Source organism: Biomphalaria glabrata, chromosome 13 (assembly GCF_947242115.1).
Source record: "Biomphalaria glabrata chromosome 13, xgBioGlab47.1, whole genome shotgun sequence".
Taxonomy (NCBI): Eukaryota; Metazoa; Mollusca; class Gastropoda; family Planorbidae; genus Biomphalaria; species Biomphalaria glabrata.
The window spans coordinates 29708987-29733636 of NC_074723.1; the positions used below are offsets into that span (position 1 = coordinate 29708987).

At 34.4% G+C, this 24650-nt stretch overlaps 2 protein-coding genes across 4 annotated transcripts in view; both read left to right on the top strand.

Annotated features, from left to right (window-relative positions):
• The first annotated feature begins 4858 nt into the window (after positions 1–4858).
• Positions 4859–13580, top strand: LOC129922528 (glycine, glutamate and proline-rich protein-like). Of its 2 annotated transcripts, XM_056009087.1 has the most exons (7): positions 4859–4959; positions 5436–5495; positions 6619–6708; positions 7776–7888; positions 10136–10240; positions 11186–11231; positions 13376–13580. In XM_056009087.1, exons 1-7 carry the CDS (start codon positions 4914–4916, stop codon positions 13510–13512), a joined length of 597 nt encoding a protein of 198 aa, XP_055865062.1. In that variant the 5' UTR covers positions 4859–4913; the 3' UTR covers positions 13513–13580. The 2 variants fall into 2 exon arrangements, with proteins under 2 accessions (XP_055865062.1, XP_055865063.1); XM_056009088.1 differs by lacking the exon at positions 6619–6708.
• Positions 13581–19389: 5809 nt separating this feature from the next.
• Positions 19390–24650, top strand: part of LOC106058345 (probable serine/threonine-protein kinase roco5) — a 91052-nt gene continuing 85791 nt past the window's right edge. Inside the window, exon 1 of one of the 2 annotated variants that reach the window (XM_056007883.1) lies at positions 19390–19600. The gene's annotated coding sequence lies outside the window, so the exon portion shown is untranslated. The remainder of the gene's footprint in view (positions 19601–24650) is intronic. The other variant, XM_056007884.1, reaches the window with a different exon arrangement.

The window sequence follows — 24650 nt, forward strand, 5'->3', positions numbered from 1 at the left end:
GTGTTGACTAAACATGCACATATATGAATTCTATGAAATGGTTGAAAGAATTCCAAAAGAACAACGTATTCCAGATGATAGATAGATAGATAGATAGATAGATAAATAGATAGATAGATAGATAGATAGATAGATAGATAAATAGATAGATAAATAGATAGATAGATAGATAGATAGATAGATAGATAGATAAATAGATAGATAGATAGATAGATAGATAGATAGATAAATAGATAGATAGATAGATAGATAGATAAATAGATAGATAGATAGATAGATAGATAGATAGATAAATAGATAGATAGATAGATAGATAGATAGATAGATAAATAGATAGATAGATAGATAGATAGATAGATAGATAGATAGATAGATAGATAGATAAATAGATAGATAGATAGATAGATAGATAGATAAATAGATAGATAGATAGATAGATAGATAGATAGATAGATAAATAGATAGATAGATAGATAGATAGATAGATAGATAGATAGATAGATAGATAGATAGATAAATAGATAGATAGATAGATAGATAGATAGATAGATAGATAGATAGATAAATAGATAGATAGATAGATAGATAGATAGATAGATAGATAGATAGATAGATAAATAGATAGATAGATAGATAGATAGATAGATAGATAGATAGATAGATAAATAGATAGATAGATAGATAGATAGATAAATAGATAGATAGATAAATAGATAGATAGATAGATAGATAGATATAGATAGATAGATAGATAGATAAATAGATAGATAGATAAATAGATAGATAGATAGATAGATAGATAGATAGATAGATAGATAGATAAATAGATAGATAGATAGATAGATTAGATAGATAGATAGATAGATAGATAGATAGATTAGATAGATTAGATAGATTAGATAGATAGATAGATAGATTAGATAGATAGATAAGATAGATAGATAGATAGAGTCACATAAAAACAAAAAAACAAAGCTTCTATTAAGCGTTGTACCAATTAGTTTGGATCAGTCATGCAATTCAATTTGTAATAGATCTACACTATAATAATTTTGCGCGATTAGAAATATTCTTACAATTGGTTTTTGTTTAGCTCAACTTCGTGCTTTTAGCTTTCTCAAAACGCCGTGAACCTATTTACTTGTCTGGACCGGATAGAAAACGTAAAGAGGATTTATTCAACGTATACCATCTAATCAGTCTAGTACAATTTCTTTCCCTTGTTAGAGATACCAAACAAAATAATCAATTAGTAATAGCTAATTAACTAATTGGTAAATGTTGTAATTCTTGTGTTGTCAGGTAATAAGTATAAGCTTGACCCGAGATCGAATGTCGGAGCAATAACGTGTACAAACTTTTTACCAGACGACAGTGTGAGTTGATTTAAGTTTTATTAAAAAAAAAATATTTGTTTTAGTCTTTTAAAGATTTTGAAAAATCAAATTTACATTATTTTTTATTTCTGAAATTTTGCATCGGTTTGAATTTTTGAAGTTTTTAATAAAAACTTTTTTTTTTTTGTGCAAGCAGGCATCACGGAAACTATCTCCCCTTCCCCCAACTAGTATAGAAAAGAAATAGAGCCATAGCACCCTGGGCGTGTGAAACTGGACAGACGGAACGACATACAAGAATTTTCTTTATTAATAACCCATGTTTATTTTCTCTCATTTCGTTATCTATGACACACACACACACACTCACACACACAAGTTTTAAAAGCAAACTCTTCGCGGAGATAATTTTTTAATCTTATTTTATTTTTAGAAACAAATTGAACAGAAAAACAAAATACTTCTATTAACAATCAATAGTTCTACTTTCCACAAAATAGCGGAGATAGTAAAAAAAACAACAACAACTGATGCTTATATAAGGGAAAGAACCCCACACTTACAACTATATCTTTCAAAATGTAGAATTAATTTTCATTATTCATTCATGTTTTGTTAGGTACAACAAATAATTTTTTAAAGTTTCAATTTGATCAAAAAAAAGGTGTTGGAAAAATAACGTGTTCAATTATCTAAAGTGGTAAAACCTTACATATTTAGCCATATCTGTGAATACTGAAGGATTAATTTCCTTTGTTGGCATTACCAGTAATTAATTGACTAGTTGGTTAATTTAATTTATTGATACATGTCTTGTCTTTGCCAATAAATAATTGTGTAAACTTTCAACTTGATCTGAAAAAAGGTGTGGGAGAAATAACTTTTACAACATTTTTGCCACACAGACAGACAGAAAGACAGAATGAGTTGCTATAAACTTTTGATGACACTTGGAATTGTTTTGAAAAGACAAACTCCCTAAGTAGTTTTTAAAAATAGTTAAGTGCGATAATCATTTTGCACTGTGTATTTTCAAATTGAATGACAATCATTCCCGAGCATTGCTTCTCGGCCTCACCGTGGCGCACGGGTGGAAATGGTCGTTAGAGGAGAGGATTAATCTAATAAATAAACAGAACTGAACACATAATGCCTAATGATATTACCTAATCGCCGAGTCTATTGCATTTGGAGATGGGTGAAAGAAAGCCACAACAAACATGTGAACATCCACATAGGACTACTGTTCATCAAGAGGCCTGGGTTAGACAAAAAAAAAATATTTCTGAGATTCCCCGCTGTGCTCGGCCCTTGGCCTCGTATCTAAGTAAGGGCTCTAACCTGACTTTTTTCAAGATCTTATTTCTTCACATGACCAAAAACAAGAAAATACATAGCTTATATTGAGCATAATTGTATAAATTATTTTGTTAAATTTATAATAGATCTAGACTAACAATAAAAGCATTTATAAAAATAACAAGGTTACAAAGACAGTTTGTGTGGAAACACAAACTCAAAATCGGTCCCGGAGTGGTTCACCCAGGCAGTTAAAAAGGCAGGTTTAAATATTTTCAGAAAGAATATCAGAATGAAATTCTATTAAAGGCAATTGACAGAGAAGAATGGAGAAACAAGGTTGACAGATCCTGTGTGGTGCCCCAAAGGTCCAGCAGACCAAGGGATATGTGAAAGTGAAGTTAGATTTGAACCTGGCTTAACTGATATCTTATAATGAGTATCTAATTGTTTTGTAAAGGGTCAATCTCTTATTCAAAGCCTCAAGAAAAAAAACATTTCCGAAAAAAAAAAATATTCCTTTAGTTTTGTATTACATTTAACCATGTGTGTTTTGCAATTCACGCGCTAATATGAAAAAAATAATATTAATTGTTGTTCTAAATTGTGTCCAACTTATTTGCATAGTAAATATTTTTTTTTCTCTTTAAAAAAAAGTTTATTTTTTTTTGTAAATGTAGTAATTAATATGACAGAACTTACATAAACTTAACAATACAATTGTTAAAAATAAAATTTTTTGATAAAAAATCTAAAACCATTAAGTGAATAGTTGTAAAATGGTGCATTTTTATGAAAAAAAAAAAAAAGATTTTTCGCTTTCAGAAAATAAAAAAAAAAAGTAGCAGTCGCATCAGAACTTTGAATGATCTAAAATATCATGATGTCCGATTTTCATTTTCACTTCTAGTTTCTGAGATCTAAACGGGACGGATGGACGTACAGACAGGCCACACAAAAACAAATAGTGTCTTTATCTCTTTCCAGAGCCGTTAAAAATAAGTGGGGAACGACCTGAATTTTAACTCATGGATCAAGCCTTCTTAGGCTTCTCAAGCCAACACGTAACCACTCTGCTAGTGGAGAGCCTATGAACATGGAAAATTGTACAATTATCTATTGTTTATCTATTGTTTCTATAGTCACGTCCTATCTTTGTGTTTACTAAGATTCAGACGACGAGAATAATTCAGCATGTACCACCTTATCAGTCAAGTACTAATTCTTTCCCTTGTTTGAGATACCAAACAGAATAATTAATTACCAATAGTTAATTAACTAATTGGTGAATTTTAAAATAGAATCTTATGTTGTCAGGTAAAAGAAATAATTGTGTAAAATTTCTACCTAATCCGAGGTTAGGTGTGGGAAGAATAATGTTTACAAACTTTTTATCAGACAGACAGACAAACAGAGAGAGTTGATAAAAGCTTTGTAAAAAAAAAAAAAGGATTGCACTGTTGGTCTTTGATAAAGGATTTAGAAGTTTACGAGATGTCTATACAGATGAATGAACATTAAATTTAAGGATCATAATTTGTGCCGCGTGTGTGTCCTAGAGACATTGGAAGAATGTCGCAATGCTGAAAGATATTTTGAGCGTCTGGGAGATTCAATTGTTAATGTACAACGAATTTTCCGCTGTTCTAGTGCCGAATTCTCAAATAAGTTGTATATTTGATAACTGTAAACCTACTTTTGAGCCACCCTGTATGGTATTGGTACTACCGCAACATTTGAGTCAATACCTTCTAACAAGATGTACAATATGTAATCTATCAAACCAGTTGCAGGAAATCCTAAGAAATACTTTTTACGAGCCCACCCGAGGCGTAACATACGCTATTTAGTGACGGTTGGTGGTTGGGCGACGTAGAGAATTATATATACAGAGAAGAGTACTTGTTCTCCCCCGATCCCCTCTTTTTAAATACAATTTAATTATTTTTATACATTTTAGCATGGCAGGTGAAATTTACTTATGAATCGAGGGGTCTAGGAATCTTTAGGGCATCCCTGAGTCCAACAAACTCTAATAGGTACCTGCCGTTAGGTGGGGAAATTAAAAGCGGTTTGTCGTTCTGCTGACCACATGACACTTGATCCCTTTTAGCCGTCACCTATAGAAATAGATGAGCTTTATATCATCTCATTTCACTGTACTTTATCTGACAAACAACTATGAGAATCACTGTCATTAAAACTTTGTCCTATAATGGTATAAAAGACTGTTTTCCACGGAACAGATCACACTCGTTCAATCTCAACTGAACCAATATGCAAGTCTTTATCCTCTGTGCCCTTGTGGCTGTTAGCTATGCCGGTACGTTGTCCAAACTCTTTCCGTAAATTTTTTCCTTGTTTTGATTGCATTATTCATTTTGCTCATTTGTATTTCCTTATCCTGTTATGATTAAACTTCAATAACGTTTTGTTTGTTATCAGAAAATGTTATATTTGGTATCGAATTATAGGGAAATATACTTTCTTTTTACAAGACACAAATTAAACTTTATAAATTAAAAAAGTCAATTTAGTTTAATGGGGTCAAATCAACGTTGGCATCGACATTTAGGAGAGAAAGTGTTAAATCTTTCATTTATACTTTATAGCCGCGTTCTTAATCTATTATACAGTGAGTTAGATATGTTAGAATTTCAGGAATTAAACATTTATCCTTTGTAATAGGCAACGAATAAGCAAGTTCATGTGTAAGCTTATTGCTAATGATCATTAAATTGCTCTTTTAATCTGAACGGAAGATCTTTTACTGGCGATGTGCTGTTTATCTCTCCCCAGCCCCCAGGACATGCCATGGCGACATCAACAATCTTCACCCTACAGGCAAAGCAAGTGGAGGTAGGTCAGTGCAGGGGATGAGAATATACTGACAAATTTTACTTTCATGCTTTTTAAAGTCATGTTTTCGGTCTAAATGGGCGTGGTTATGGTGGAAGAATGAAAATGATTAATCATTTTATCTTTAATGGTTGCATTTGTTTTTGCTGGGTTCATATTAAAATTTCTAATAAAAAAATGTCTTTGATTTTTTTTTACTTGATCAATATTCAAATAGGCCTCAGCTACTCTGCAAATACAACTGATTAGTTTAAAAAAAACGATAACTAGATCGTCATTGTACACCTAAAAGTTAAAGCCCATCCCACAGATTTAGAAAAGTTGACTTAGGTTAAGGGTTTTGGGAATCGCACCTTAACAAAAAGATCATTTTCCCCATTGAATTAAATGTTTCTTATTGTAAATTTTCGTAAAAAAAAAGTCTCTTCAAACGATTATGACAAATTCACGCAAGAGAATACACAATTTAGAGTCCGTGTCATGTGCCCATTAGAGCTGGGTGGACTCAGAGGCGCCCGAAGATCCGAAATAAAAAATCACAGTCTTCACCAGGATTCGAACCCCGGTCTCCGGTTCGGAAGCCAAGCGCTTTACCACTCAGCCACCTCGCCTCATCACCTAATCTTGGACCAAGTTGAAATTTTGCACAATTATTTCTTTTACCTGCCAACATAAGAATAAAAAAAAAATTAACCAATTACTTAATAAACTATTCGTAATTAATTATTTTGTTTGGTAGAACAAGAGAAAGAATTTCAAAAAAATTAGCAAAAAAAAGTCACTGATTAACATGCATGACTTAATTGACACACGAAATGTGTAGGACGTAATTTTTAATTCTTCTGAAGTGACGTCTGTAATTTAAAAAATAATTAGAAGAAGAGAACAGAGCTTATTAGTTCTAAGGTGAAAAAAAAAAAAGATTTATAATTTATAGAGAATAAAAAAATATTTTATTTTTGAAAATCCATTCATTTAGTAGTGGGCCTTAAAGGCAACAAGTCAAGAGACTTTAATCAATAGCTTTTATTTTCAATACATAGAGATGAATTAATTTACAATGCATCTTCAGATGATGATATTTAAATTGTCAATATACAAATATTGCTTTTTTGAACAACAGGTGTAGCCGGCTCTAATGCCGAGGTTACTCACGATATACCTGCCCTTGAAAAGCACAGGAACTGTTACCAGGCCAGCGCTGATAAAAACTGTACGTACACAAGTTAGGGTTAGGGTTATAGTTTCATGTTGCTGTTTTTTTTTTTTCTATTTTTTTAACATTGACCTCTATTAAATTACCATCTGAACAAAATAAACTCCACACAACTCCCCCTTAGGCAGACCCTACTTCCACTACAGCCCAACATAACCAACACCCTGTACGGCAGTGCTGAACAACTGAAGAAAACAGCACACTCTTGTTTCCTTGGCACAGTCTGCAAAAGAGCTGACAGCTCAGCAGCAATAAAGCTGGCTAGAAGAAGAAGAACATTGACTCTTCATTAGCCACGTTAAGTCACTAGGCAACTACAGCTCATCTTGTGATGAATAAGATGAGGGTCTGCCACACATAAGTTCCACGCAGCTTTAGCAGCATAAGGTATAAAGGAACAGTAATAGCCAAAATCTATCAGAGAGTAGTACATATGTCAGTAAGTGGCGAAAGATTTTTCGCTCTATGAAACGAGTCTTAATGATTCCGCAAGTTTTGTATCAAGAGAACAATGCAACAAGCTAATGATATTCCATATACAGGGTGAATTAAAAAAGTTCCCCTTTCAGACCTTGTGATTTATAGGGGAGATAATGTAATGGTCATCTGTTTCTATAACCTACGGTTAACGAGTGTGTCATGTGGCCACTACAACTACCAACCACCTTTAATTTTCCCCAACTAGTGTCAGTTACCCATTAGAGCTGGGTGAACTCCAAAGATCCTAAAATTAAAAAAGTCCCAGTCTTCACCCCGGTTTTCAATCTAAGCGCTTTACCGCTCAGCCACCTAGCCTCCTCATATACAGGGTGACCAATATGGCCCCGAGTCATGCTAATTTGTGTATCGTGGTGCACACGTTAAACACTTCATTGTCAACTAAGAGTTTGTTGTTATTAATAATATTCTGTTTTTACTACTTAAAAAACAAACAACTCATAATTTACTTTTCTGTAAGTATTTGTACTCCTGTGATTATACCTGGCCTCTTTTTATCTAGGCCACTTTGCACATTGTTCGTATAATGAGCAATGCTTTACAGAACCATTTTTTTCTTCTTATAGGCATTCAAGCTTCAGTAATTGCTGCTATCGCAAGTAGAGAGACCAGGGGCGGCACCCTTTTAGTTGCCACAGGTGGTTGGGGTGACAACCATAACGCATGGGGTATTATGCAAGTAAGTAAAATAGAAATCATTTCAACTAAGCAGAATGTTTGATATCAACAGAGCCTTTACTAACTTAGGCATGAGTCATTTGTTTATTTTGTCTCCCCTTCCATTATCTATCTATCTATCTATCTATCTATCTATCTATCTATCTATCTATCTATCTATCTATCTATCTATCTATTTATCTATCTATCTATCTATCTATTTATCTATCTATCTATCTATCTATCTATCTATCTATCTATCTATCTATCTATCTATCTATCTATCTATCTATCTATCTATTTATCTATCCATCTATCTATCTATCTATCTATCTATCTATCTATCTATCTATCTATCTATCTATCTATCTATTTATCTATCTATCTATCTATCCGTTGTGTGTCCTAGTACAATGTCACGTAGGACGCGTAAGAGCTGGTTTAATGTTATTGTCGGATAAATTTTGAAAGCTGGTCATTTAGTCTTTAGACTTTCACATTTTTGGGTCGTCTTCTTATTCACATTTAAATTACGCCAGACCTTATTATGATTTCATCATATACTGCACTGCCAGAAACCAATCGCTGACTTCTTTCGGCCGTTACCTTGGAAACACTTATACACATTATAACAGTAAACAAAGATAATAACCTTTAGTACGAAAATAGCCTATGGCAGCTGTAATATTCATATTTCTACAAACCCTAGCCATAGTCTTCTCCTATCATGTACCCATATTCTGTAACGTCATTCGTTTGTCTGACTACGTCACTACTTTTACCGTCGCTAAAAACAATGCACAATATATTTATTTACAAAACTAACATAATCTCTAAACTAGACCAAGTCTTTGCAGATCGTTTGAAGGGCCAAAGTCATTGGTCAACCATGTAACATGTCGTGACTCCGAGTCACATGCTGAATCTTCAGATATTCTGAATTTGTGTTAGTTATCATATGTATATACATCTGTAGCTTTCCACAGCGCAATAGACTTGTTTAAATCAGCTTCGTCTAGTTAGGAGACGATGGTTTTTAAAGCACTTTTGTTAAGTAATTGATGTTCAACCTACTAAATAAATGTAAAGAAATTAATGTTCACCGTACTAAATAAAAAGTCGATTATGATCTCATGCCTGCTTTCCATGCACAAATGTTAGTAACTTTAAATATTTGTATGATATTTAGTCTATGAGGATCACATGATTATGATTTGTTGAAACTTTACCTGGAACAAAACAATAGTCTCACGTTTACTGTTTACTTATACAAATAATTCAAGTATTTTAACTAGCCAGTATGCATTGTAATATTAATGAAACAAAAACAAATATTATACATCATATAGAACACTTTCACAATTTACAAGTACTTATTATTATTATTATTATTAAATAAAAAATTAATCTTTATAGATTTAAATGAAACGCTGTACTGAACATTTAAGAGTTACTTTCCTTTAATAGATTACATACTACAGTAAAAAGATTTACTTGGATTGTTATTTTGCTCGGACACCAGAAATAGAATTTACACGATTTAATTAAACGTATCGTCAACACATTTCTTTACATAATCTCTAGTGGTCATGGGCCCGGGCGCATTGAACCCCTTCGCGCCATGGTTGCTACGCCACTGGCCTACTTTTGTTTAATTGTTCTATTTGTTTGGAGCTACATGCCAACGACCGACCATCAACATTTACATATTGAATTTTATTTTACTGTGCTAAGCAATACACACAATATTTACATGGTTTTAAAATGTACAGTTGGATTAATTATTTTTCTGTACACCAGATACACCAGTAACGTAATATTTATGGATTTGCATTCATTTTATGAAAATCTCTTTTAATATCGAAAATAGAAAAAATAAACGATAACAACGTTTTTGACCTAACGTATACAATCCTCCAAGCCATACACTCTAACTCTTTGTCGCCTAATTGACGATACCATCGCTGATTTGACCTCATTAAATTTAACTAATGTTTAACTTCATAAACTTTATATTGTGCTACATACAAAGAGCATGCATTCCCCTTTAATTCTATTCCAAATTGAACTTTTTCTGATAACAAACGACAAAGCTATTGAAGCTTAATCAAAACAAGTTAGTGAAATAGTATTGAGCAAAATGAAAAAAATCGCGTCGAAACGTGGGAGAATAAATATGGAGAGAAAGAGTTAAATATAAAGTTTAATGGTAAACAAAATATATTCTGAACATTTTATTTGTGTATTTCTTACGATTCATTCAATTCAGTGTGACGTCAGGTATTCTGGACTTCCATGTACCTCCGTGCCGTGGGACAGCTGTGAGCACATCGAGATGTTGGTCAACAGACTCTTGGTGCCTTACGTCACCCAGGTAGGTAGACGTATCCATTTGATATAGAGTCTATGTATATATTAGATAACGAGGCTATGTATAAATTAGAGTCTTTGTATACATATGTAAAAATTAGATATAAAGGTTATGTATAAATTAAATATAGAGTCTATGCATACATTAGACATAGAGTCACTCTTTGTCTTTATCTTAACCTTTACATCTAATTTTTACATATGTATACAACGACTATATCTAATTTATACATAGACTCTATTAGAGTCTATGTATAAATTAGATATAGTCTATGCATAAATTAGACAGTCTATGAATACATTACATATAGAGTCTATGAATAAATTATTATAGAGTCTATGTATAAATTAGATATAGTCTATGCATAAATTAGACAGTCTATGTATAAATTACATATAGAGTCTATGAATACATTATATATAGAGTCTATGTATAAATTAGATATAGAATATATGCATGTTTAAACTTTTTTATGTATGGAAACATCTATTAGTAACGAGAAGAAAGTTCAGTGTTTGAATAATGATTATCAACGAAAGTTTAATTATTCTTATGGATATAATCAACCAGATATAATGTTGTAATGAAGTGTTTGAAAAGATTTATAATAATAGCATTAGATAAGATGCTAATTATTTTTTTTAAAGAGTGATTGAAAGTTTTATTTGTTTTTAACTGTACGTTAACTGGCTAGCCTGTGCTATTCGCACATGCAATATTTTGTAGTTCAGTTTATTTGAAAGTGTAGTGTTGTAATTGTCATGTTTTTTTTTCGGACTTTTTGTGGTAACCATATAGCTGCATAATCTCCTTGGTTTTCTCTAATTACAAACACACTGAACTAAACTGACACTACAATAGATAGAATCCCGTTTAAGATAGCAGACAATTCACTTTCCTGAAATACAAACAGATTGGTGGATAAGTGTTAAACTTGTTTTTATTTAGGTACATAATAAATTCCCAAGTTGGTCTTTGGATCAAGCCCTTCAAGGTAAGTTTTAGTAATTTTATTATTCCAACAATGTATCAGTGACCTGCATTGACCTGCATGGCCAGTCCGTAGCGCAATTCGATACTGCTTTTATAATCGTGTGCCCTAGTGCACATTGAAGCCTGGTCAGAAGCCTGGTCGGAAGCCTGGTCAGAATGCTGGTCAGAAGCCTGGTCAGAAGCCTCTTAGATTTGACTCTTTTATGAGGTTTTCAAGTTTTAAATATATTTGTCACTAAACCCTTATTTCATACTTTTCTTATTCTAATTTTTAGTGGTCATATAAAAGGGGAAAAAAAACGGTACTAGTTTTATGTAGTCCGTCTGTCACGCCTTTTTTAGTTTAGACCGCCAAAACTAGAAATGATATTGGGAATCCAATATCATGAACTTTTAAATCAAGGTCTGGTTACAAGGGTAACTTTTTATTTTCTGAAAGTTAAACAGTTTTTTCTTAAAAGTGCACTACTCACACGCTATTCACACTGTCATTAAATCTTATACACTAATGTCAGAAGGGCTGAACAACTGAAGAGAACAGCACACTATTTTTCCAGTCTGCAAAAGAGCTTACAGCTCAGCAGCAAAAAGCTGGCTAGAAGAATACAACAGTGTATAGCTGATCCAAGAACTTTGGAGTGGTGGGGGCGATTAACCCTAACGCCCAGTAAACCCTAACCCTTTACATATATAGTAAATATATGAATTAAAAAACTGTTTCTCAACCTTCGGAAAAAAAAGTCATCTTGGTTGGTGGTCTTTCTCTGGGGTTCTTGGCTGCAGAAACTAATTCTCCTGAAATCTACAGCTCATTATTCACCCTTTTTTAAAAAGGCAGGTCAAAGTAAGTAAAATAAAGTAAAATAAAGTAACTGGGGGGGGGGAGGGCCGATCCTGACTTGTGACTGACAATCGAGGCACAAGTAGCGTAAGTACATAATTAATTAGGTGTATTTATCTTCATGTTATCTTCATGTCAGCATAGGACATCAGGGAGAGTGTCGGCCGAGTGGGGGGGGGGGCGATCGCCCCTACCGCCCCCCCCCCCCCCCAGATCCGCCAGTGATTGCAATGTGAAAATTTACAATTTTAAGACAAATATCTCACGAACAATTATTATTATTATTATGTTAGAAAGGAATGAGTATTCGTTGTCAAACACTGCCAGGGTCGAGTTTGGCTTAAGAGAAACAAAATTCATTGTAGTCCCTTTATCCGTTTCCACTGAGATGTGGCAGGTCTGCAGCAATATCGCCCTCTGACAGACAACGAGAATATTTTCTTAGGAATGTTAGGGGCTTTGAATGTATCTATGAGGTCAGTTGCCATTGTCCCCTCGATTGATGTAACAATGTGTTATTTTAGATAACTTCCTTAAGCGCTTAATCTTCAAGCCTAGGTTACCATATTTTCTTTGTTTTTCAATTTCTGTTGTTATTTTTTTTAATTTTGAGACAGTGGTACGGCGATGTTAATAAGTGTGGCATTTTTTTTTTTTTTTTATCAATGAACAGCAGATCAGGGTGATTAAAAATATCGTCTTGTCAGTCAAAATAGGCCTGTCCCACTACAATAAGTGATCCGTAGACTCGAGAACCTCTTACAGCTTATTATTATTAGCCTATTATTATGTTAGAAATGAACGAGTAGTCATTCTCTGGCGCTGCCAGGGTCGGGCTTAGCTAAAGAGAAACAGAATTCATCGTAGTCCCTTTAACAGTTTCCACTTAGGAATTTCTGGTGATGTGGCAGGTCTGCAGCAGTACCGCCCTCTGACAGGCAACGAGGATGTTCCCAGGAATGTTAAGGGTCTTGAAGGTGTCTTTGAGGCCGGTTGTTATTATCCCCTCGGTTGATATGACAATGGGGTATATTGTTATTTTGGACAATTTCCATATACGCTTAATCTCCAAGCCTAGGTTCCCATATTTTCTTTGTTTTTCTATCTTAGTTTTTCTTAAGTTATTATTATTTTTATTATTATTATTACTATACAATTACACAGGTCACTCCTTCATACAAGAAAACGTCACTCGATTTCTGCTAAGATGTTCTCAAATGTCTCCGTTGATGTCCCAAACTAACATAAAGACTAAAACCTTTGTAATTTTGACAAGTCATTTTTCATTTTTCTATTGTGAACAGGTGCAGTGGCAGGCTACAACGGCGGAGTCAGCAGACTGGCGTCATGGAGCACTGTTGATGCCCACACCACTGGACACGACTACAGCAACGACGTAATTGCCAGAGCCAAGTATCTCATGGCTCATGGCTGGAACTAAAACAAACTATGACAATAAAAACAAAAGTGACATCAAATACAAATAAACTTTTATTTCTTTAGAATTGATTATTGGCTTACTGTTCAATTCTTCATTTAATATTATATGGAAAGGAGTAAGTGCTGTCGTAGGCAAAGCCCCATTCGGGTCTGTTCAACTTTCATCTTTTTCTATATGTATAGGCCTATAATAGCTATGATATTACCGGCTTTGTTCTGGTTTTTAATCTGTTTTTTTTGTTTGCTTATATATGAAAGGAATCAATGTAGTTATAATCATTCGTACAGAGATCTATAGAATGTTTGCACTTCATATCAAGTCATATTATTTATTCATGTTTGAGTTATTAAATTAATTAACGTGACATAAGCAATAAAGCAATGAAATGATCATTATTATACTCCAAATGCTGGCTCGCACATTCCTATGGTCGGGTTTATTTGAACCTCTTATAAAATGCAATCATCATCATCCTCCTCATCATCATCATCATACTCCATTTGAGTGAGGGCTTGAGAGGCTTAAATCCTCTCTTGCAAAAGCCCTGGACAGAATCCCTGCTGTCTTGCGTAGTGCATACATGTCGCCATACAGGTCGAGAATTTTGGTTTCCCAGACCTGTCGAGACGGAGATCAGCAAGCCTGGGGCAGTCAAACAGAATATGAGGCACGGTTACCTCTTTTGCCCAGGAGCAGGAGCACCTTTGATAATTTGGCCATAGCCGTGAGGAATATGAGTCAACAGGACAGTGATTTGTCCTGCACTGTGCTATAATAGCTTGCTCAGGCCTGGACAGCCTCCACCACGGGGAAGTGCTGTCAGTGCGCCTCATAAGGTCCCAGATTCCACGGACATTTTGGGACTTGTCCCAGCACTCAAACCACTTTTCCATTTCTTTTTTTTTTGGATTATAGCCAGAGTATAATGAAAACTCACAGCCTGCTAGGTGGGTGGTGTTTGCACTTCCTGGTAGGCCAAGGATTCAGCAATGGTGTTGCCAGTCACACCTATGTGACTCGGTATTCACTGCCTTATTACAGGAGTGCCATAGCGTTTATTTATGTTGTGTTATATGCTATAGAATTTCTCTATACCATTTATTTCTAATCAAGCATCTCTGATAGTTAAGGTTTATAGGCCTACTATAAGAAATAGATAATTAGCGACAGAAGTGCTAAAACACGGGGGACAGTGCCTTGTTGACAGAATGACTGATCTCTTAAATCTCTGTTGGCGAACTTCTAAAGACTCTAACGACTGACAAAAAAGAATGATAATGATTGTAAAGCTTCCTAAAAATGGCAACTTGACAGACTGCAACAACTGGAGTGGCATTACTCTCCTCTCTGTCAAAGGGCAAAGTTTTCAGCACTGTTTTGTTGAGACGGCTTTAACAGTCTGTAGATGAAAGGCTCAGAGAAGAACAAGCAGGTTTCCTAAGAGGCAGATCATGTGCAGAGCAGACCTTCGTTCTACAAAATATCACAGAACAAAGTCTGCGTACCAACAACGACTAAAGATCAGTTTCTAGGACTTTAAGAAAGCGGTTGATAGTGTCCACCGAGAATCACTATCGAAAATAGTTAGAGAATACCGCATCCCAGAAAAATTCGTCCAGATTCCACGACACAAATGTATATAATGTACATTAAAGTGAAATAGCCCTTATTTACCTAACATAAGAAACATGTCCAGCTAAGGCTATCACTTATATGACACTATTTACAACAAAGGGAAAGAGAGAAAAGTATAAATGAGAAAAAAAAATAGTGGCGTGGAGAGTTAAATTACAATTTGAAATCGGCAGGCATAGTCCTTCCCACGTTAATATTTAATATGTAAAACAGCAAAAATACAAGAAAAGATCAACTCCTATGTATAGCAATAATATACGACAAGATACCATCTCTAATAGTTAAAATCGCGTTTGACATTGTATTGGAGAAAAAAATGAATTTTAACAATTACAACTAATATAACTATGCTAAGTTGCTAGGTTAGTCTTGACAGTGTATCAGCTAGTAGACAATGGTCTGTGGTCAAACTGGATTGTGCATCCTCCTGGGTATCAGAGGTATCTGTCTAGGCGTTGGACACTCACGCTACTGATGACGTAATGCCACTCTCTATGGATCAGCTCTCTGCACTTTACCGGAAGGAAGCCATCTACTTGGTGCAACACACAGCAAGCTATTTCGGATGTACTGTTTAGATAAATACAATAACTATTTAAGATTTGGTACAAAAAAATAATTAAAATACATGAAGACAGACAAGGCTGAATTTTCTCTATTGCCAAGTCACACTCGGGAATTCATGTGACCCTCGTGGACATCCCCCTTCTCATCGACAGGGAGAGGGGAAACACTACGTCAAGATTTCTTTTTTCTTTTTCTTGGAAGTTTTAGGTACAAAAACATTTGTAGCCTATTGGGGTCTGGTTTAACTTTACCCCCAACAACAACTTGATAAACTCCTTTTGTTAGGTTTAATCTCTTTAATGGTGTGTGTACTCTGTGAAATATTCTCAGAACTTGAATAATAGTATTGTCAATAAACTGACAGTCAATAAGTTCCTTAGTACTTAAGGCATTATCAATTCTCCAATTTCTATCTCACTAATATCATAAACAGTATAATTACAATCATTTAGTTCCTTACTTGTTTAGACATTTTCAATTTCTTCATTATCTTCTATCTCGCTGATTTTATTAACAATATTCCGACAGTTATTTTGTTCCGCATTAGTTAATATGTCATTTTCAATTTCTATTTTATAGGGCACATTTCCATGTAAGGACAGTTTTATTTCGAGTTCACTTTCCAACTTTTTCTCCTCCACCTCCACCTTATTTGTTTCCTTTCCTCTGCTTCTATTGCTTTTATTCCCAATTCTAGACTTAATCTCTCTAGGTCTAGTTTTTGTTGGTTTAAAACAAACTCTCGTAATTCCCCCCCCCCTCAATGCCAAACATGTGGGCCTGTTCTATTATTACTTCAATCGACCTAGGTTTAAACTCTTCCATGGTAATCACAAATAATAAGAAATATTACTGAATAAGCTTAAATTAATTTATAAAGGTTGTAACATTGTTCAATTTACATAAGACAATAAATTAAACAAAGGATCAACACACACAAAAGTTCACCCTTTATCTCCACTACTGACAAGGCAATGTACACTCGACCCTGAATGCCCGATACAACAGACAAAAGAAAACTCAACTTAACTGTGTCTGATGCCAGGAAAGAGATGACAACTCTTTCCAAACGACGGTGTTACTTTGAGAATGTAGAACTTCTGGAGTGTCGGGTCGCTGTTCAGCCTCTTTATAAACGCTTTGTTACTCAGTAGATATAGAGAATGAAACAAATACAAAACAAAATTATTCAAACATTGATATGATACTAATAGTAATAATAATGGGTGCATACAAAAAAAATGATTATCTAGTCAGGTAGTACAATAATAATCCAAAAAAGATACCCGATGTACAAGTAATCAAATCAATGCGCGACGATCAAGTAGTCCCATAGATAGTGATGCCGGCACTTGCGATTTCCTTTACGTTCAACAATGACCAAGAGGGCGTCGATGCGCTAAAGTCCAGTATAATCCATCATCAATGCAACAAAGGTAGATAATTCACGATTACTTGAGTAATTGCATTCGTGATGCATTAAATGGTGATGTCTTTTTAAATGGTAATGTCCCTTTAAATGGTGATGTCTCTAAATGGTGATGTCACGCTGTGCTGAATCTTCGGACGTCAACGAAAAAAATGGGGAGTGACGCATTGATCTCGGTAGAATGTAGAATAATCCAATAGTGAGTGAGTAGTAGTATGGTTTATGTCTCTTTGAATGGTGATTCCTCTTTAAATGGTTTATGTCTCTTTGAATGGTGATTCCTCTTTAAATGGTTTATGTCTCTTTAAATGGTGATTCCTCTTTAAATGGTGATGTCTCTAAATCCAATAATCCAATAGTAAGTGAGTAGTAGTAGTAGAAGTAGTAGTCTCTTTAAATGGTGATTCCTCTTTAAATGGTTGATGTCTCTTTAAATGGTGATTCCTCTTTAAATGGTGATGCCATACCGTGCTGAATCTCAAGACGTCAACAAAAAATGGGGAGTGACGCAATGACCTCGGTATACTTGAAGTAGTTATTAAGTCAAAATTAGTTAATGATAAACTTGGTTGTTCAACAAATACGGTTCAAGTGGAAGTGTCAACTTGTTTCTTTAAATGGTATGTCGTCATTTTATATAGAGTTGATTAAACATAATGATATATACACATCTCAGGGCGTTGTCTACGTGGATGTAAAAAGTAAAGTAAAGTAAAGTTCCCCCTTTCAGACCTTGTGGTCTATAGGACAGATGATGTAAAGGTCATCTGTTTCTGTGGCCTACGGTTAAAGCACAAAGTTTGATTGAGATTCTTTCTTGAATAGATTACTGACTTGATAGCAAAATAACTTCCGCGTGTAACAGTCACAATAGTGTGTAGAGGTCAACCAGTGAACAAAAAAATGCAGAAATTAACTTCCGTGTGTACCAATCACAATCGTGTGTAGAGGTCAACTAGTGAAAAAAAAAGCAGGCTCTGGCTAGTTCAATGACTTCTTCAAGGTGACGAAAAAATAGGTACAACAGACACGGTGCCTGCCCGAACGAAGCCTCCAGATGTCAGAGGTTCTATTTATATATGCTTGTCTCTTGTTCTTGTGTTTCTTGACTTGGCTCGTTAGGGGTATGAATACTCAATTACACTTATTAATACTTGCTTAGTTACTCATATAAGAACAATGGACCTCATTCCCCAATCGTAAACAAACAACATTTAGCCACGTGGTGCTTTATCTCTTCTATATAATTTACGATCTCATGTTTAATTCATGATGGTTGTCACGTGACATTTTTGTTTTTCATTGTTTTATCAATAAGTTCACGTGACTAAATGTTGTTTGTTTACGATTGGTGAATGAGGTCCATTACTACTAGATACACTGAAACCTGGAGCAAGACCTCACTAACTTAAAACACTCTCTCGCACAATCAACGAAAACTTAATCACTCAGTCCACAACACGTGCAACACTACTTTCCATTCATAACTAGGGGATATAACAATCATACCAAAATATCAAACTAACATTCATTCTCGCCATACCTCCCCACTGACAAGGTGCATTGGTAGGTTACAACGGCAGAGTGACGTCATGGGCCGATGTTGATGCCGGCACCACTGGACACGACTACAGTAATGACGTAGTAGCCAGAGCCAAGTATCTTTTGGCCCATGGATGGAACTAGATCCTTTTCTAAAGTGAAATCGACCTAAATATAACTTCTTATTTGTTTTAAATCGATTACTTTCTGTAGTTTTATGTTTCAAAAATCTTTCTAGATCCATAAACTAATATCTAAACCTAATGGTTTTTTTTATCATTGTTTTGTTTTTTTCTTTATGTTTTAGAAAGATACAAAGGATATAAACATAAGAACAAGATAGTAAACACTGACTTTATTTAACTCTTTCTCTCCGTAATTATTTTTCCACGATTCGACGGAATTCTTCATTTTCCTCATTACTATTTCACTACTTGTTATAATTAAACTTCAATAACTTTGCCGTTGAAAATGTTTTATTTAGTATAGAGTTAAAGGGGAATGCATGCTCTTTTTTTTTATGACACAAAATTAACGTTTATAAAATTAAAGATTAATTTGATTTAATGAGGTCATATCAACGATTGTATTTTCAATTAGGAGAGAAAGAGTTAATATAATAAAACAGAGTTTGTGCGTACACAAATGCGTAGGCAGCACTTGAAGGTCCGGTTTAGATGGTCGAATTAGTTGTCTTACCAAGTTTTACTTCAAATCTATTTTTAAATATAGGCCTACACTCAATTCTGGATTTTCCATTATTACTTGGGAAAGTTGAAATAGGGTATACTCTATTTAGTTGCGTACAACACTCACCCCAGTATATCAAAAAAAAATATGGATGCTAGAACACCTAAATACATTGTAACGTCTTTTGCCTAGATAATTTTCAAAAGATGTTTCTCATTTCATAAGGTAAATTTTATATTATCATAATGACTAAATTATGAATTTATAATCGCAGATGAGACAGGGACAGACTGCAAGGATATTTTTTATCACGCAATAATGCAATTAATCCATTCTTTCATGATTACGGGCACTTCCTGGAGAGAATGTATAACTTGTAAACTCCATGTGCGATTATCCCCGCCCCCCCCCCAACCGACCGATGCCACCACCCGAAAAGAGGGAGGGGGGGCGAAATATGGTAGAGAAATCGCGCAATTTGTATACGAAGTCTTATTTTACATATTTTAATATACATATATATTATTATATATTAACCAATGTATAGATTATGCCGCCCCTCCTTTCTATTATTTATGTTGGATAATTTGGTGGGGGAGGGGCAATAGCTTAAATCTCCCCCCCCCCCGACTATAACCCTTCGATTGCGGGTAGGGATGGTCCAATGTTTTTTTTTATTTATTTTTTAAAAATCACAGTTTGTTAACATAGTTATATATCTATATGATATACGCTACTTATTGATAAGCAGAAATAAATACCTATCACTGTTAATATTAATAGCAGGGGATGTAGAGTCAAATCCAGGGCCTAGATCTAAAGATAGATGCAACATCTGCAAAAAAGTATGCACCATGAAACAGAAAGCCATTCAATGTGACACCTGCGATGAATGGTACCATGCATCATGTCTCCATATGAATACACCTGTGTATTATGCCTTAGGCAACAAAGATGCATCATGGCACTGTGTACCGTGTGGGTTACCTCAGTTTACATCAGGACTGTTTGATTCCTTTGATGCAGACACTTCTAACCCATACAACATCCTAAACACCATCCCAAACCAAACTCACCAACCACTAGCCAGATCCACTCCTGTTAAACCTAAATCTACTAAAATCAATACAACAGCCTCACTAAACAAACCTACTAAAGAAGTAATACCAAAATACCTTAAAACCTTAGTAATAAATTTTCAAAGCATTAGGAACAAAACAGCAGACTTAGAAATTTTATTAGAATGTGAGAAACCAGACATAATTGCAGGCACAGAAACTTGGCTACATCCTGAAATTTATAATGCAGAAATTTTCAATAGTAATTATGACATTTTTAGAAAAGATAGGGCTGATAACCATGGAGGAGTTCTTTTAGCAATAAAAAACACTCTGATAGCAGAAGAAATTACCTTACCTAACTCAAAAAATATAGAATCAACATTTTGTAAAATTAATACCACCTCAACATCCCTAATAATAGGCAGCATTTACAGACCACCAAATTCTAGTTTAGAATACATGCAGGAACTATGTAATCAGATTACTACACTTAAAGAGACAAATAAAAATGCAGTTTTTTGGATTATGGGTGATTTCAACCTACCTGATATAAATTGGAAAACACTAACCATAGATAAACACCAAAACCTTAAGGACATAAATGAGCTTTTCATAGAAACTTTACACAACCTAAGTTTAGATCAAATCATTAAAAAGCCAACTAGATTAAACAACACATTAGATCTCTTCTTAACCAACAGACCTGGATTAGTAGTTGATTATGATATTATCCCTGGTCTATCAGACCATGAGATAATAAAAATACACAGTCAGATAAAAGCAGTAGCCAATATAAAACCCAAAAGAAAAATCTTACTCTGGAATAAATGTAACCTAACACAACTACACCAAGCTGCATTAAACTTTCAACAAACATTCTTATTAGAAAAAGACATTAACCAACCAGTCGATGACCTCTGGAATTTCATTAAAAACCATCTTAAAAGCATTATAGAAAATCATATACCAACTAAATACACATGAAACAAAATAAATAAATGCTGGTTTAATAATAGACTAAAGAAGCTTTGTAAACAGAAGGAAAACCTATATAGAAAATTTAAAGAAACTAATGCAGAAAGAGTTTACAAAAAGTATATAAAAATTAAACACTTAACCCAAAAAGTAAGCAGACAGCTGCAGAGTGAATACATAAACAATGTAATATCTAAAGATAACAACAAAAAACTATGGTCATACATTAAGTCTAAGAAAATGGAAACAACAGGCGTAGCGCCATTAAAAGATGAACATAACATAATACATAATGATAATGAAACTAAAGCAAACATTCTAAACAAATACTTTGCATCAGCATTCTCAGCCCCAGGAGACAAAGACATATTACTGAATTTGAACCAAGTAGACAACATAGAAGATATAGTAGTACAAGAAAATGGAATTCAAAAACTATTAGCCAACACCAAACCAAATAAAGCTTCTGGACCTGATGGTATTCCAGCTAGATTACTCAAAGAACTAAGTAATGAGCTAGCCCCAGTGTTCAAAATACTCTTTCAGGCTTCACTTAACCAGGGCAGAGTACCAAAGGACTGGAAAGAAGCTAATGTCACCCCCCTATTTAAAAAAGAAGAAAAATCTGACCCAGGAAACTACAGACCAGTATCACTTACCAGCATCACATGTAAAATCCTAGAACACATAATATGTAGCAACATCATAAACCACTTAGACAAACATAATGTCCTCACACCATACCAACATGGCTTTAGGAAATATAGATCATGTGAAACACAACTAATAGGACTAATTGATGATTTTTCAAAAGGTTTAGATAATAGTGAACAAATAGATGCTATCTTACTAGATTTTTCTAAGGCTTTTGACAAAGTTCACCACCATAGTTTGCTTAAAAAATTAAAATATTTCGGCATTAATGGTCCACTGCATCAGTGGATTAAAGACTTTCTGATAGGGAGAGAACAAACTGTAATAATAAATGGTTCTAAATCAACACCGATAACAGTAAACTCAGGTGTACCTCAAGGAACAGTCTTGGGTCCACTACTATTTTTAATTTACATAAATGATTTACCAAATTGCATTACTTCAGGAACAAAAGTCAGATTATTTGCTGACGATTGCATAATATATAGAACAATAAAAACAACACAAGACACAGATATTTTACAAAGAGAATTAAATGAATTACAGAAATGGGAATCAAATTGGAGCATGTCTTTCCACCCAGAAAAATGTCAGTTGTTAAGAGTAACAAAAAAACTAAAACAAATTAATTCCACTTATCTTATTCATGGCAAACCAGTAACACAGACTAAAAACGCAAAATACCTAGGTGAAAAACTGTCGTGGAATCCACATATTGATGAAACTACAAAAAAATCAAACAAAGCATTAAGACTAAGACTAAGACTAAGACTGCTTTATTGATCCTTACGGAAATTTGTTGTGATTACAAGGACTCGTTTCTCATATAAAGACAACACAACAGAAAAATACACATAAATACAACAGACAACATAAAGAGTTCATTCAGCGACTACACACAGGTATCTTGGTGCATTTCATGTTCCCTGATCAATGAGTGGCGGTGATAGAGTCTGACCGAGTGAGGTACGAACGAGTTTTTGTACCGCTCCGTTCTTGTTTTGATTGACAGCAGTCGCCCACTTCGCGACGACCTGGCGTAGTTCTGATGGAGCGGGTGGCCGTTGTCTTCCAAGATTTTTTCGATTTTTCTTAGGCACGTTTGTTCAAAAAGTTCCTTTAAATGTGGTAATGTTGTGAGTGTAATTTTTGATGCTTTTTTAATGATGTTTTCTAGACGTTGCAACAGTTTAGATGAGGCGTTGCCTTGCCAACAACTTATTCCGTATGTTAGCAGATTTTGTACAGTCGCGCCGTAAAATGTCTCAAGGATCTTCTTATTTAATTTAAAACTGTTGAGTTCGTATAGAAAAAAGAGTCGCTGGGCTGTTTTCTTTGTCAGAGTTCCAAGGTGGTCTTCCCATGAAAGCTTGTTGTTGATGATAATGCCTAGATATTTATATGCCTTTACTTGTTCTATAGATGTAGTGTTTATTTGCAGTTCACGTATAGTTTGTTTTTTCTTTCTAAAATCTATTATAAGTTCTTTAGTTTTTGTTACATTCAGTTCTAGAAAGTTGTCGGTGCACCAGTTTGTAAACTCTTCTATCGAGCTTCGATACTGAGTTTCGTCTCCTGAAATAAGACCGACTATGGCAGTATCATCAGCGAATTTAATGAGTTTAACTGAGTCATAGATGCTTCTTATGTCATTAGTGTAAAGAGTGTATAGCACAGGAGAAAGTACACAACCTTGTGGAGCACCCGTACATAGTACTCGAGTTGACGATTTGGTGTTGTTGACTTTAACATACTGGGGCCGTTGGGTTAAAAAGTTTAGAACCCATGCTTGCAAGTAAGGGCTTACATTTAAGTTACTCAGTTTGTTTATCATTAGATGTGGCTGTATGGTATTGAAAGCCGAGGAGAAATCTACGAAGAGGACTCGTGCATATGTTTTGGGTATATCGAGATGCTTATAAAGCTGGTCCAAAAGCAATAGAATGGCATCCTCAGTTCCTCTAGCTGCTTTGTATGCAAATTGGTGAGGGTCTAGGCTGTTATTGACTTTTGCTACAAGTTGTTTAAGAATATATTTTTCAAAACATTTCATAACAATAGGTGTTAGTGCTACTGGGCGGAAATCATTTAAGCAATCTATTTTTGGTTTCTTAGGCACTGGTATGATTTCTGAAGTTTTCCAGATGTTTGGAATTACGCACGTTTGCAATGACTGGTTAAAGATATGACAGAAGATAGAAGAAATTTGCTCCGCACATAGCTTGATCAGCTTGCCACTAATTTTGTCCGGTCCACAAGCTTTTGTTACGTCTACTCTCTTAAATAACAATGTCACTTCATCCTCCGTTACAAAATTAGGATTTATTAAAAGAAATTTCTATAAATCAAATAAGAAAATAAAACTAAAATGTTATTTAACCTTGGTTAGGCCAATAATAGAATATGCATCCACTGTTTGGGACCCCTCAACTCAAGAAAACATTACGAAACTAGAACAGACACAAAATAGAGCAGTGCGATTCATAACTAACGAATATTCACATTTGACTAGAGTAACACCTTTAGTAAAATCACTAAATTTAGAAAGCCTTCAGGACAGAAGGCTCAAAAGTAAAGTAGCAATA